General features: G+C 44.5%; 1 protein-coding gene across 1 annotated transcript in view; it reads right to left on the reverse strand.

The window, feature by feature from the left end:
* Positions 1 to 4,359: 4,359 nt before the first annotated feature.
* Positions 4,360 to 16,863, reverse strand: part of LOC133345873 (ubiquitin-conjugating enzyme E2 E2) — a 63,694-nt gene continuing 51,190 nt past the window's right edge. Inside the window, exons 4-6 of the mRNA XM_061556937.1 lie at positions 15,272 to 15,404; positions 12,901 to 13,048; positions 4,360 to 9,011 (exon numbers count right to left, since the gene is read on the reverse strand). Of these exons, the coding sequence (XP_061412921.1) occupies positions 8,914 to 9,011; positions 12,901 to 13,048; positions 15,272 to 15,404 (379 nt within the window). The 3' untranslated portion in view covers positions 4,360 to 8,913. The remainder of the gene's footprint in view (positions 9,012 to 12,900; positions 13,049 to 15,271; positions 15,405 to 16,863) is intronic.

A 16,863-nucleotide genomic window follows, 5' to 3' on the forward strand; every position in this document is an offset into this window, starting at 1 on the left:
TGTCGTGCATGTCCAGAATTCTGCCCACCCATGCACCCCCCCCACCGAACACCAAGCTACGCCGCAATTGGTTGACGATGTCGGGGAGGGTGGGGGGGGGAAGGGTCAACACGCCCACTCATCCAACTGCCCCCCCCCCTGAACGCCGCGCTGTCCAACCAAGTTCCTACCTGCCCACTCCGAAGGAACGTGTTTTGCACGCCAAGTGAGCTGTGACGTCAAATCTGTCACGTGACCTGCGCACGTGACCTGCGCACGTGGAAGCGTAGCGCATTGTAGTGTAGTGGGTAGCGCGCCGCGCTATGAACCCGGCGACCCGAGTTCGATTCCCGCTCACGGCCACCACCGGTGACGATTATTTGAACCGGTCCTGGGCCTCCCCTAGGTCGACTCAGCCTCAAACAAGTAACTGGTGTGGTGTGAACATCGCCACTGGGGAGACAAAGGCGGCCGGGTGTGGTGAATCCAAGTCCCGGGCGAAGCCGGGTAGTACAGCTATAATGATAAAAGCGACTTCAATGGGCTGTCATCATGTATGGCCAGGCCGCCTCTGAAAAATAACAAACAGCTCAGTGAGCTTTAACTGGTTACAAAAATAGTAATTGCCAATTGAGCAGGGTTGTTTACTGAATGTTTGCAAGATAAACAACCAATGCATATTTGACGTTCCCTTGCGAGAATCCACAGCGCTTGTTTTCAGAGCAGGGGAAAAAAGAAAATAGTATTAGTTGTGTGGAGCATTAAAACAAGATTTAATGTTGTGTATGCAGCCGTCAACATGCTCCAGCTCCGTGTATATACTACGAACAAGAGCCATAACAATCTATACCTAACGGAAACTCAAGAGCCCCAAGGGCCGGAGTGCCACAAATTATTTCTGGGTCCCCACCCAGTTGCCGTGAAACGCTACCCCAGCCAACACAGGCTGCCATTACCGACCAGAAATTCACCCTGAAATCACCAGGAATCAATCAAACACATTCCTGCGGAGGGAGCTGGTAGGAACGTTGGGTTGCTCGGTCAATGGTCAGGGTCAACGGCGGCGTGGTGTATTCCGCAAATATGCCCAACTGAGGGCGGGCATAAGCCGGCGTGAGTAGGTTAAACGTTGACTTTTATAAGGGCACCACGGGGTGACCAGCCCCTCCCCACCCAGCCCCACCCCTCCCCACCCAGCCCCACCCCTCCCATTTTTGGATGCACGACGGACGTACACAATAATCCCCTGCGGGCTGGTGTAACCAAGAGATTCCTACCAGTATAACCAGAGCAATATTCTAGGTCGCCAAAGCACTGGATCCAACCCCCACCCCGCACACACACACACCACATACGATGCTCTCCTGATATTTCTGTGGGAAGAAGTGGGTGGCTAGAAGAGGATACTCCTGTCAGAAGCTGCCGATGCGAAGAACTCTATTAATGGTATGTAGAGTATCACCTGATAACGTCTATCTGGGATTGAACTTTCCACATTTCAATTGGGAGGCAAAATAAGTTTCACAGTACGGGGGACGTGCATGTGTAACGCAGCCAGCTCACGCTTATATTGCTGACAATTCTCAATCTTGCCCCAGTACCTTTACCGAAAGAACCAAGAATATGCAAAACACTATATTCGTGTATCTGCTGCGTAATTCGCACAATGCCTCAAAGCACTTGACATAAAGCTTAGGTTATGAAGCAAGCCTGTTGTAAAAAAACAGGTATTACCATGCGATTTTAAGTGTAACAGACTCCGAATTCCCTGTAGGACAAAGGCAATTCCACAATTGTGCAGCCGAGGTACAGCATATCTCCGTCTCCCATAGAACACAGTCTGGTCTATGGAATAAGTAGACCAGGATCAGCAGATCGAAGTTTTCACAGTGAAATATAAAAACGAATAATTAAGAGAAATTGTCAATCAATTGTCAAGAATGTTTCACACTTTTACAGTGGTATTAATTAGTGTCGATAAATGTGCATCCCACTGGGATTTTTGCACACAGCGTTGGTGTACGGTGTTTTTTTCTGCAATATTTTGCTGTCTTTTCTTGGATTTTCTGTTTGCACTTAGTCACATATCCCCTTTAAGACTGTTTTCTTGTTCATGTTTTTGTTTGTTGCGGTTGCACCCGATTCAAGAGCCGAATGGCTCACACAGGGCTATACCTAATACTTGAACTTGTTCTTAAATATATCGCCGGACTTCACATTGAAATCGCAGCTTGGAGAACGTCCGATCTTCTCAATGCTCTATAATAGTTGCATGTGCCTGAACCCCACAGGCATTATGGTAAGAACCCCAGATTTAAATATTTTTCATTGAGAAATAGCAGGCCCGCACACATATAGGAGCAGTCAGCCTTCAAAATGTGAAAACTCAAAAGCAGATGCAACCTGTGGAAAGTTATAATGGATCGGCCGTGAAATAAAATCCCAGTTTGACATTGTACCCCTCAAGCAATACATCTTTGTGGAAGTTTCTTGGAACATAATGGGCAAAAATATTCTCATTTACATCATTCAATGGGCACATCTCTCAGCCTGCAACGAGACCAATTACAGAAAGAAAGCATGACAACATGTTTTACAGATGAGAAAAACAGTGCCTTTAATGACATCGATACAGAGCAGTCTTCAATTCAACAGTCTTTCATTGTACATACACATACGTATACTGTTCCCAAAACCTAGTATAGCTTGTACCTGACCCTACTTGCTACCATCCAAATAATCTTAACCACATAGTACACACATTTAGATTTATGAAAGAAAAAAAAAACCTAACCTCTTAAAATAGAGAACAATGCTGTCCATGAATACTCATTTACTGCACTGCTAATACTTCATGTACATATATTTGTGGCTATCTGCCCTGAAACAGTGAGGACACATGACCAGCAAGTCCAATGAAGATGGCAGAACACAATGTTTCCGAATGCCATGAGCGGAAAGTACCAAATAATTGATTTGGTTTCAATTAAAACCCAAAATATGGCAACATAAAAGCAGCTTGATAATGCTATGGCTCAATGGATCAACTGAACCCAATCCACTGATCGTGAATCCATGATGGCAATACGACTTCATAATGTATAGGTTCTTACAATTTGACCTGTATTTTCACATAGCAGCAGAAATCTGGATGTGGTTTGTAAAAATATTCCTTTGGTACGCGTTTTCAGGCTTTCTTGAACCATGTTGTTGGACAGAAATACAGATAACGTTTTGGATGTTTCCCTAGAAACATCCATTTGCTTACATAACCGGACAGACAAGGGGCCTCATGTACGAAGCAGTGAAGAAATGCGTCACGTGAGTACAACAGGGCTTTTTTCTTCTTCTAATTACTCACGTTGCAGATTTATTGCGCTCCATTAAATACACACAATCACGAATATCCTCCCCCTCCCCCAAAGGTTGCCGTGCATGGCAAGAACGGAGAATGGCTGCAACGCTTTACGAAAGGTAACGTGGGCAAAAACAAGTCGTGTTTTCAGAGTAATGTCATTCATGCAGCAGATTACTCTATCCAGGGGAGCATCTCGAAAGCAGATTGTGACCCAATTAATTAGAAGTTTACCTAAAGGAGGATGAAGTGATGAAATGATCCTGTGCACGAGTGAAACAGAGTGTCGCATTGCAGAACTGAGAAAGGATCCAGTTTGTTTTGAGAACATCTGCTGATGAACATTGCACAGCAAACAGGAGCTCTGTTTAGTGACAAGCCTCAAACCCATCTGCAACGACATGTGCCCTCTCCCACTTCACGATGATATCTACTCTCTTGTATTTGTGAAGTTTTAATAAAAAAAACTTTCAAGTTGAGCACCTCATCATGCGAGGAACTTATGCTGCTCGTAATCTGCATTCAAGAGCCAGACATCTTCCGTTGTCTGCTTGTTGTACTGCAGTTCTGACCAGTGCGATGCCGTGAATGGTGCCGACCACATCGGACACTATACCCCCCCCCCCCCCAACACTACATGTGATTCTTCGCCCAGTGGCTAACCTTCTACGACACGCAATTGCTGCCATCTCTTTGTGCCTTTGTGCAGGTACAGAATTGTTTAAATTGGACGGAGGTGGTGTTTTTTTTCTTCTCTTAAGTGGTGCGCTGACATGGCCTCGTAATCATCTCAAACACTGCTTCACCTTTCAGGCTTGCCCACTAACGCGCACACAAAATAACTCGTGGCACTGCCATTTCAGTCAATGAAACCATGTTAAGTATAACGCAAGTCAAGTGCCTCTTTGCTCTGCGGGGCAGAGTTTTCAGGCTACAACGGGGCATTTCCATTGCACTAAATGGTACACGAGGCCTTGAGTTTCCTTGCTGGTGCAGTCAAATAAAATAAACAAAAACCCAATGAGTAGTTTGCATGATAAATGTAATTTGTAAATCGTATAAACTACAGTCATGTTCAGGGGAACTGGACAGCACACGGTACAGCTTCAGCACACAAATAAAACAGTTACAGTAATCCATAAGAGTTGTTTGGGGTTAGATCGCGTAAATATATAAATGTGTCGTTAAAACCCGCGGCCACCCGACACAGCCAACTAGTAAGGGTTGTCACGTAAACAGAACGCGGCCAATTAGTCACGAGTACAGCAACACCGGTGTGTTGGAGAGCCAAGCCACAACATTTACAATCTGAGTACGACGTTTCGCCAGTAATTACAACTAGCTTCATCAGGCGACAGCCAGATTTGTGGAGTCTTACCTGTTTCGTTCCTTATATAGAGGCGTAGATGCGTTGACAACGCAGCTGCGCTCTTGTACAATTTGGGAGAATTTAATATTTCTCTGATGTTCTTTTAGTCTCGTGCTGATCATTCGTCCTGTTTGCCCAACACAACATTTACCACACGTGCAGTTAATCCTGGACACACCTTCGGTTGATAGCTTCGGTAATACATCTTTGTACCAGATATTAATTTATGTATTTTATGTACCGTGCCAAATCTGACTCGGATGTTTTGTTTTTCCAAATATCTGGCTAGTTTATCAGTTACTCCCGCAATGTACGGTATTTGATCGTTTTAATTACTTGGGCAGTTTCAATGGTCGTGTTATTTGATTTGGCTTTGGCATTCAATGCCCTGTTCATTTGTGCACCATTGTAACCGTTCATTTGCAGTGCTTCTTTAACATGTTGAATTTAACTTCTCAGACTGTCACCATCAGACACTTTCTTAGCTCGATGAATGAGCGTCTTGATAAGAGCAGATTTCTGCGTGGGATGATGGTGTGACTGCTTTCAGATAGGCGTCAGTATGCGTTTTCTTTCGGTAAACACTGTGTGTTATTTTACCACTCCGGCCCCGTCCGAGCAGAATATCCAGAAATGGTAGAGTTCCGTCAGCTTCCACTTCCATGGTGAACTGGATGGATGGGTTTTGCAAGTTGAGATGATTTAGAAATGCGTTCAGTGTATATTTGCCGTGTGGCCAGACCACCAATGTGTCATCCACATATCTAAACCAAGCAGATGGTTTTAGAGTGCTTGAAGCTATTGCTTTTGTTTCAAAATCTTCCACGTACAAATTCGCTATCACAGGAGACAAAGGAGAGCCCATTGCTGTTCCTTCCTTTTGTTTATAGAATTCACCTTGCCACAAGAAGTCGGTGTTCTTTAGACAGTGTTCAGCTAGTCTTGGGATATCTTTGGCTAAACCTTTGTTCGTTACCAGAGTGTCGAGTAATTTAATTGACTCGTTGACTGGAACCCTCGTGAACAGAGAGGTCACATCAAAACTTATGAGAATATCATTAGGGTTAAGCTTATTATCCTTGATTATATTTTTCCGAGATGTTCAGAGTTTTTGATGAACGAAGAGGTCCTACCAATGTAGGGCTGTATTTGTTTCGTTGGGTATTGTGCTAATTTGTACATGGCAGAGCCTATTGTACTAACTATGGGTCTTAATGGGACATCAGGTTAATGCATAGCGTACGTTTTCTTTAGAATCCCCCCCCCCCACCCCACGTGGTGCAAGAGCATAGAAGCGTGATCACCACATCTACGCCTCTATATAAGGAACGAAACAGTTAGACTTCTCCACAAATCTGGCTATCGCCTGATGAAGCTAGTTGTAATTACTGGCGAAACGTCGTACTCAGATTGTAAATGTTGTGGCTTGGCTCTCCAACACACCGGTTAGTGCTGTACTAGTGACGAATTGGCCACGTTCTGTTTACGTGACAACCCTTACTAGTTGGCTGTGTCGGGTGGTGGTGGGTTTTAACGACACATTTATATATTTAAGTGATCTAATCCAAAAAAACCTCTATTATGGATGATATTGGTCGCGAAAGCCTACTACGTGTTAAACAGTTACAGTAAATCGTCTTATTGCATTCATTATGCCTTACGTCAGCAAAATGTACAGGTGAAAGATTTAAATTTCAAATGTATTACTGGTAACGGTGAAAGAAAACCATGGCTATGAGTTTGTAACATTTGCCAGGCCTAACATTTCCTGGGAAATCTAACAGTGCACAGTTGCCAAGGATTAGGAATTAGGGTCTTAATCACATGTTTTGGAAATGGCTGAAACCCCCGAATTTAGTGTTGGGAAAATTCCAATAAAATGTAAACAGTATGTACATTTACAATAACAAGAGATTGCACAAGCCTTTAAACATACCAACAACTCATGCATATCCCTACTTTATTAAGCTCAAGAAGGCTTGACTGGTCAAAGTAACATATTTTTCCCTTTCTGACAAAGGCTGTTTCTTAAAATATTATCCTTTAACATTTTGCCGAGCCACTTAATCCGTGCTTGTGTGCACCGTCCAACAAAGACGGTGGTCGCTGCATCGCGCGGCGCTTTCAGATGCGCTTCTGTGGCCGTCTGGAACGCTCTTCATTCCGATATTAGGAAGCCACTGGAGCGATGCACTTTTAAATCGGCTAGATTGAAAACTCTTTTCTTTAGAACTGCTTTTTGCGTTTAGTTGGTTGCCCTCCCCCGCACCTCCGATTAGCACGGCTGGCTACATACGATGCGAAAGAAGTTCAACACACATTGAAATATGTTGTGGTTGCAACAACCGAAAAATTAGTTATCAGGCATTTCAATAAAAACATTAATCTAAAAGCATTAAACAATTAACTTTTCTTCATATGAACTACACCATTCATTTACTGGATGATGATACATATGGACAAGCTTGTACAAAAGCAAAGGGGGAAACATTCAACCTGCTGCGCTCTTTGGAGACTGTAACGAAAGAGAAACTGATAAGCACATTCAGGGAGACATTTGCCCTCTTCTATACCACACACGCACACAGATTTCCACCTTTGAAAGACTGCATTTCCTGAATAATAGTTTACTGCTGAAACACTACTCCAACATGTCAAGATACTGAAAATACAATGTAACACTGCAATCAGGAACCAACTGGACCACACGCACTGACACATGCAAAAATCTGGCACTGCCCACGTTAATCTAGGAACTCTTGGAGGTTATATTCAAAACGCGCACTACGTCCCTAATGGAAACGAGACAAAATTGGCCTACGTTGCTACCTCAAAGCTCACCTGCAAAGGCTCTAGAAATCATTAGTTGCTTTTTGTTTTTTTTCCTTTTTATAATAGAAAATCACTTTACAGTTTGAGTGACTTTACACCATATACATCTCGGTTCCCCCTTTTTTTTTCCATGAAAGGTTTGACAAGGGGTGATCAATGACCCACGGCCCAACACAGAACTATTAGTGCTACAACGCAAAGTGTAAATGTTCCATTAACAGATTCAATTGATTTCATAATGATAACCGTGTTTTCATGCAGAATAGGAGTTTGAATTGTCTGTGTTAGTTGAGAAATAATGAAATCCGAGCTGAGAACAGTCACAAGATAATGACCCAACACTGACAAAGCAGACTGCCTCATCATATCTCATGGTGAGCAGTGTGCAGGGATTTAATGTGGAAGAGGACTTGTGACGCTGATGTGCCATGGGTATGTCCACCCAACTACTAACATTGAAAATAATAAACATTTTATGAGCTAATCAACACCATCGCTGTCTGATCGTAAGAGATATTTGAGACTTGTGGCCCATCATATAGTATCTCAAAAGGCAGAGATTGACCAACAATATATGGACAAGCAAGTGACGACATGCGTCCTCAGAAATGTTGAACGTCCAGTAAAAGCGAACTAGACTCAGGCAGTCATGTTCCCCTGGACCGTAAATCAAATTCCATAAAAAAAAGTTATCTAAAAGACAAGGGACTAAAGATAAAACATGCATCCGTCACTTTGATTCAGACACCAAAGCTCAGATAATTCATTGGAAACACAATCACTACCACTAAAGTGTAGACTTGAAGGCTAGGCAAAGTGTTGGTTTCATGGGAGGCAGATCAAGTCACAACATTCGTATTTCAAGCCACCTTCATCACACGGCAGCATTGCAAAGATCCCAATTGAAAAGAAAAACATCACAAATTATCAAAAAGATTCTAAACGTCACGATACATTGTGCTGTTTTAACAGAACAATGATCCAGCTCACAAGTTCCAAGTTGCCACGGCTGCCACTCGTGATGTCGCATTTGAATTGGTCGCTCATTCCACACAATCATCAGATCTGGGCCTTGTAGTGACTCCTGCATGTTTCCAAAGTAAAACAAATATATATCTTTCAGAGAATTTTTTTGACTGATAATGACAACAAAAAATGGTGTAAATGAGTGGTTTGAGTCGTAAGAAGATGATGTATATTTCATGAGCATAGTCGAAGGGTTGGAAAATCAATGGAACGAAGCACTTTGAACTGCATGAGGGGGCCAGGTCGGGCAATAGCACGGTTTCATCAAGGTGAGCACGATGAAAGTTCTACATCGGGCCATAAACTTTTCGATCACCCCTCGTAGAAAATACTCTTTTGGGCAGCAACCAGCTTACGTGGCGTAGCGCATGGTCCACTGGCGAGCCATCCGATCATGCTCGGCCCTGTTTGTCAGGTACTGTGTGGCGATGCTTCCCACCAACGGATCAGCTGGAGAAGGGGGTTGGGATTTTGGTGGTGGGGAGGGGGGGGGGACAGAGAAATAACATTTGGGGAGGGAAGCGCATCTTGATCGAGTCAAAAAAGTAAAATCATACTGTATGACCAAGCACGGTGCATACTCATCTCCATTTACAATTCTGAATGATTCAACTTACAAACATAGACCATAAAATATATTATCAACACATTTCTGTTTCCAATCATTTGATGAATGCAGTACCTTACAAGCGAGAAATACATTGGCAAAAAAAAAAACTCTGTTCAAGACTCGTTGATTTAAAAGGTTTGACCACTTAATGTCCACTCAGAGTAAACCACCTGACTGTCATTTGTCAACTCAACGAATATTTCCCGGCTCTCAAGCTCCACAGTGTAAAATGCAATCTCCACCTATACGGCAATTTTCCTGCCTTCTCTGCTCTGAAGGGCTGCCGACCGAAGTGTCAAGCCTACTCGATATTTTTCCCGTTAAAAGGCAGGGATAATGATTAATGCACTGAGTGTTTTTTGAGTTTCCCATCCATTATCTACACGCTTTACTGGGTCACAGGACCTTTTCAGTAGATTCATTGATTAGGATATTAGTCCAGGTCTTTAATGATGATTTTGGAAATATGTAGGAAAACAGAATACTTGCAGATTATCAAAGCTTATTAATGATGGGGTAAAAGGTAAACATTCCAGAAAACAGGTGAGCAACTATTCTACTGTGCAGTTAGACTGTTTATGCCGTGTGAATTGTACCGCTTGGGTAAGAAATCATGGGACGTGTGTGGTTGTTCAGACCTATATCTGCCCAGTTTTGGAACACACCGTGCCTGTGCACACAGGCTTGGTGCAGCAGCAGCAGCCGGATGAGCACCTATGAGCAAGACCTGTGCCTGCCTGAGCGCTGAGATTCTGGAGTGCTGTCACCACTGCCTGCCCAGCACACGACACGGGGAACTTCCTCCCCCACGCGCCGTGCACACGCACGCGCCGTGCACACGCACGCGCCGTGCACACGCACGCGCCGTGCACACGCACGCGCCGTGCACACGCACGCGCCGTGCACACGCACGCGCCGTGCACACGCACGCGCCGTGCACACGCACGCGCCGTGCACACGCACGCGCCGTGCACACGCACGCGCCGTGCACACGCACGCGCCGTGCACACGCACGCGCCGTGCACACGCACGCGCCGTGCACACGCACGCGCCGTGCACACGCACGCGCCGTGCACACGCACGCGCCGTGCACACGCACGCGCCGTGCACACGCACGCGCCGTGCACACGCACGCGCCGTGCACACGCACGCGCTGTGCACACGCACGCGCCGTGCACACGCACGCGCTGTGCACACGCACGTGCTGTGCTGGAGTGGTGGGGGCCGCAGGGCCAGGCTGTTGGACGCTGCAGCAGTTGCAGCAGCAGCGCAGCGTGCTCAGATTGAACCCCCCCCCTCTGTGCCAGTTGTGGTGAAGCCCTCAATCCCAATGTATCACGACATGAAATGCTATTTTGTCTTGAAATTGTGCATCGCTTAACAATATTCTACTATTTTATTTGCCAGGTAAAGCCCAGTGAGCTATTCGCTATCTTTTTCAGAGGTGACCTGGCCACAAATGATAGGTCATCAAAGTGTCTTCTTATCACAATGTAGGAATTCATCCAAATAATCTGAACGCATGTTTATAAATGTGGAGGGAAAACCCGGAGGACCCGAACAGAAAGCCACGCGACCAAGGGGAGAGGAGAGAACACGCCATCTCCAAACTTCAAAGCATTGTCAGGGTCCGGATGCAACCGACAACCTCCTGCATAACATTGTTATACTTCATTAGCTGATAACGTTAATTTGTTTGCAATGTTAAACTATGTTAATAATGAATGATTTTTTTATTATGTAGATGATCAGGTACTCCTTTGTCCGACCTATTATAACTGTATTTAATAGGACACTGTTCAAATATTCCAAGCTGCACCCTGCTATCTGTGTGACAATGAATGTCTTCAATAGTTTGTGCAAATCACAGTGTCGCTGTCAAAGTGGCTTGTGCAGCACAAGACATCTACTCGGGACAAACAGAGTCTGCACACGTTTGCCGCTGGGTTCAGAGCAAAGCAACAAACGTAGAAAAACAAACGCTCTACATTCGCAGAGTGCACGTGAACGTCATTCAAGAGATAATCCCTAGGATGCCGACAGACAATTAATGTAAATTGTAAGATTCTTTGGGGGCTCAATGCTATTAGACTTTCATCTCCAAGGAACGCCCAGTGGGATGTTCTGAATACGTGACAACTCCTGTCGTGCCACGAGGTGGTCGCTGCAGAAAACTACTTTTGTGCCGTGCGACCGCGGGCGATGATTAGGAGTGCATCCTTTGTTTGGCAGAACGGAGCAGGCGCGCTTTAATTATTTAGCTTAGCTGGAGCACATTACTAACAAAAACAAAAGAAAATTCCATTTAAAAACATCAAGATACTTAGAAATGCATAAGGAATTAGTTTTTGCTGCATCCAATGACAGACTGGTACCACAGTATACTGGCTAATTATTAAGTTTTTTTTATGTCATCCACCTCAAATTGTCCCAATTCAAGTTAATTATTTACAAACAGTGGGGTTGATTTGATCCTTATGGCGGTACCCCGGAATACCAAATAATACTAAATGGGCCGAGGCAATTAAATATTTGTATTTCTGGGACACGATATTTTTTCCAGGGGTGTACTTAACTCCGCGACTGGGGTACACCAATCAATCCCAATCAGTGCTACTCCGCAATGTCGAAACGCAGCGATGACTATTGTGCTGAAACCCTGAACGCTCGCGGTACGCACCGTAGCGGTGGTGCATCGTGATTACAGCTCGTCGAGACGAGTGTATTGCCGCATCGCCGACCATCAACAGACTAAAAACGACTGCATCACGGACATTATGCGACAGCCAGGGTGTTATGGTACCCCGGGGTACCGCCATGAGGTTCATTTAATGCCGCTACCGACTGCAGAAATCAAGTAAATGATACATCTATGACACATCACCAGCTACCATGACCTATCTACTGCAGGATGAAGGCCTCTCAAAGCCCTCGCGGTCTCACGATGCAACCACTGCCCCAGGGCCTGCTCGCTAAGGGATTTCATCGCTCCGCCTGCTTTCACCACCAAGTTCAGATTTTCAAAAAGTGCTTCTACCCACCCTCGTTCACTTCTTCATGTCATCATTTTGCTCCCAGTCCACCATAATAACCGTCTTAGGTGGACAAACTTTGGTCACGTGTGTTGCGGGTTGCGTCCCTCCAACACACAAACTTGCTAGACGTGACATTTTTTTCACATTTATATTGAGCCCAATTTTGCAGCCTCTGGCAAATTAAGTTATTAAATAATGACCTATATTTTTTATTGCATTGGCTATAAATTAATAGAAACTTGTAGTGCTGTTCAATACCTATGTATGTATGCATGCGGAACATCTTTCACACCGTATGTAGCCAAACGTGCCAATCGGACGTGCGATACTCATCACTTGGCGTTTTTGAGCCTCGAACCCTGTGCTCGGCAAACGTGATTTTTTTTTTATTTTTGCAAACCCCATCACATTTGGCTCTGCACTTATCACGAAATTACAGCTATGGGAGTAAAAATAAAATCATATCAGAAATCTCATCCCATCCGCTAAGGCCCCTGGTGGTTCCACAAAGTCCCTCCTGCCCAGCCAGGCTCCCACGGCCTCTCCCAAACCCACCCTGCCACCTCACTGGATTCACCCGACACTACAGCAACAACTGCTACAGTGACTCAGCAAAACTACCAAAGGTCAGCAACCATGGGGCAAGGTTGGGTCCAGCAGGCACCACGGACACGCTGCAGTGCCCTTAACTCACCAGGGTTGCAGTCGGTGAGCAGGGAGCAGATGGAAAGCAGCACCTTGGAGATGGTGAGTGCCGGGCTCCAGTTGTCTTTCAGGATGTCCAAACAGATGACACCCTGGCTGTTGATGTTGCAGTGGTAAATCCGTGTACGGAAAGTCACCTGCAGAAGAAGGGTATGCAGACAAGATTCACAGCTCGTTACGACAAGTCCCGCAGGGTCTGTAATGTGCTTTCGTATTCTCAGACAGGACGCATATTTGCTTGATATGAACAAGGCCTCGTTTTTACCTTGAGGTTGAGCAATGCCGAGGGGCCTGGCATGGAAGGGTGTCTGGCAGTGACAGTAAGTTGAAGACCACTTCTAAGCTGGGTGGGGCATTATGTTTAGCGCCCTTGACTCGGGATTATAAGGCAGAATGACGGCCATCCCCTAACACTGGACAGGCTCTTCTCCCAATTAGTCTGGCTTAAAGAAGTTGTCCCTTTCGATTTAAAGATTTCGTGACTGCAGGGATTCATCTTCTTGGTTCTTTCAGTAAAGTCACGTAGAAGGGAAATAATAAAATAATACAAATAAAATGAAACATAATAAATAAATACACCCATAATAAATAATGAAATATGCGCTGCCAAGCTTGGTGGTGTTCATTCAGATGCTGTCTTTCCGACAGACCTGTTCTTCACCTGAGGACGGCTGCTTGCGTTGTGGCCGAAACGTCAGTGAGAATTGTATTTTATTACGTTTTATTTTTATTATTTTATTATTTCCCTTCTACGGGACTTTACCGAAAGAACCAAGAAGATGAAGTTGTCCCTGTTCAAATATTACCAAAATAACTCATTGATAGAAACGTGTACAGCATGTTGCTCACGACACGTGTGACGTAGGAATGCATTTGAATGTAAACTTAAATAACCTTCAGAGAGAAAGCTGCTCTATATATTGAACATTTTCAAAAAGTTCCTTCAAACATCTGAGAAATGTGATGATAGTTTATAGACTGCTCATGTGCATTTGAGCCAGTGTCCCCTTACCCCTTTGCAAACACTTCAAGCAAATTAGTTACATTTATACATCTTATAAAATGCGACGCGGTATCATGAAGTTATTAATCTCTGAGATTCATTGTATTTTATTACCATTAAGTGGGGCTTACACCGAGGTTGTTTAATATTCCAACAATTCAGAGCATGTAGGTTAATACATGTCCATTCAAGAATAGTTAGCGTTAGGACACCAGTGAGCTTCTTTGCTGTCTGTGTTTCAATGTTTTGTATTAGGAATTGTACAAATAATGTGGCATTATGACAGCCTTTCTGCGGTTAATAATGAGTAATTTTGCGTGTCAATTTAACTAGCACATGATAAAATGTTAATAATCGTACGTAATTAATCATTGTGAATGTCTACGGTATAAATGTATCACGTGTATATTATTGTATGCACATTACTAGGGGGCAGCTCATCCTCAACATATCGTTTGACACTCACCAGACATCATTTCGCAAAAACTCACAACTCGCACTCACCAGACACTCAACACTCCTCATAGACACTCACCACCCTCACCCGACAGACATCAGACATACAACACTTTTCAGACATCATTCTGCAAACACTCACACTCACTCAGCACTCCTCATCAGACATTCACCAGAAATCACTCGCCTGACACAGACACCATGTATAGACATGTTTTGTAATTTTACCATGAAACTTAAGATAGATATTAAAATGTCAAGTGGGTATTTAATGTATTAATCTATGTGTTTAAATTAGAAAAACTATAGAACCTTCCATATTTTGTTTGTCTTGTTCCACATTTCTAAATGCCCACGACCATGTATGCTTGAGCCAGTGCAAACATGTCTGGCGTGTATCAAAGGATTACCTTGGATACATGTGTATTTTAAATACAGGGTCATGTATAGTCTCCAGAAATCCCAGCAGTAAAGTGTGTGTGCGTGTGACAAAGGTACAATACCTTTGTGAGTCTAGTTTGTTGCCCTTCCCCTGTACCTCCGTTGAGCACGGTTTGTTATGTACGGTGCCAAAGAAGTTCAACATGCATACGTACGTACTTCTAGATTTGAAGCTTTCGTGACTGCAAGGATTCATATTCTTAGGTTTTTTCGGTAAAGTCACGTAGGTAAAAAATTTAAAAAAGTTAAATAAAAATAAAATAAAAATCACGACGTTTCGGAGGCACGATAGCTGCATCAAGTACTTGATACAGCCATCGTGCTGTGACGGTTCCACCTGAAGACGGAGGCTTGTGTTGCCTCCGAAACGTCGTGATTTTTTATTTTATTTAACTGTCATTAATTTTAATTTTTTACCTACGTGACTTTACCGAAAAAACCTAAGAATATACGTACATACCTTGGGGGGTTTAAAGGGGTACTCGGGGGTGAAGGTGATGTCCAGAAAGAAGACGCCCCCCTCGTACACGGAGCCTGGCGGCCCCAGGATGGTGGACCTCCACTCGTAGATGTTGTCTCCCTTCGGGCCAGCACTGCACGTGGCACGCGCACCAGGCACAAGACAAATAGCTCCCCAATTAGAATTGCGGACAGCAGGGAGCAAACGCTATGAGCGAGAACTTGCAAAGGAGGCAAGGCACACGAGCAGGTAGTGTGGTTGGTATCATGGTGGGCTGCCACTGCGTATCCCAGGACTAGAAGGGTCGCGGAAGTGTGCTAACCACCATTACCACACCCCCCCCCTCTGCCATTATCTAACACTGCACGCACACACAGACAACAGCTGCCATTTGCAACTCAGTGGCAGTCATTGCACGCCAGTGTGCACCATATCTTGCGTGGAAAAACAACATGCTGGCCACAAGTCAGAGGACAGGCACAATCATTGTGTATAAACGCTCATTAATGAATGAAAATGTCTTAATACTTAAAGGACTGCAAAGCTATTGGCAATAGATGGCACCTGCTCACTACCTGGCTGCCTTCCAGAATTTCCATGGTTCCACGGCGATTATGAGATGTCATTTGCACCAACGACGCAATATAAAACTAAAACATTATTCTTATGAGTTACGAGACCAGGGAGACTGGAAGATGCACCATGATGACAGCTCGTTACCTCGCCCACTAGGTCAGCTCATTGTGTTTCAGCCACCTTGTCCTTTCTGCAATGAGCATTGGATCTCTACCTGCCTTCGCTGTGGAACGGCTCTGTCGCCAGCCACCCAGTATCATCTTTCACAAGCCTCCTCCACAAAGGCTCATTATCTTAACACTGTTGGCACCAGCCATATGCAAGTCCGCTCGGCACCAGCTTCTCCTGCACAAGATCGACCCTTCTTCTCTAACCTTCCCTGAACTCATCTAGCCTGCAATGTGTCGCCTAACAAGAGGATTGCTTGACGATGCAAAGTGCTCCGGCAGGTGCTTCGTTTTTAATGGGGCTAAAATTAATCTTTACAGAAAACTCCAGGTGACGCATTAAGGTTTTTAACTCTTCGGTATAGCCAGCATTCACCAGGTAATTCGCATACACGACATGGTTAACCAATGCGAAGCAATCAGTTGACTTCAGCAGAAGCCACATCCATCATCTATACTACCACAACATAGGGGGGGGGCCCACGGTGACGAAATGTTCACTACCTTGCCTGGTTTTTAGGTCGTGGGTTCGATCCTGACCCTGGACGCCTGTATATTTGGAGTTTACATGTCTCTCTCCCCGTGGTCGCCTGGATTTTTCTCCGGGTCCTCGGTTTTTCTCTCCACATTGAGAGACATGTGTTTAGATTATTTGGCCGCTATATATTTCCACACAATAAGCCACTTTGCTGAGCTATCATATGTGGACAGGTCGCTTCGGCAAGAGATTTCCAGCTCAGAGTGACTCTTGCTTGGTAAATAAAAAAAACTGTTTAGTTTACAACATGTTCACTTAGGAGCCCCCCAACCCCGTTCCTCAAGACCTCATAAAAAATATTCTGCAATTCT

The sequence above is a fragment of the Lethenteron reissneri genome, chromosome 23, assembly GCF_015708825.2.
Source record: "Lethenteron reissneri isolate LAM-NWPU_2019-01 chromosome 23, ASM1570882v1, whole genome shotgun sequence".
In the NCBI taxonomy this organism is placed as follows: domain Eukaryota; kingdom Metazoa; phylum Chordata; class Hyperoartia; order Petromyzontiformes; family Petromyzontidae; genus Lethenteron; species Lethenteron reissneri.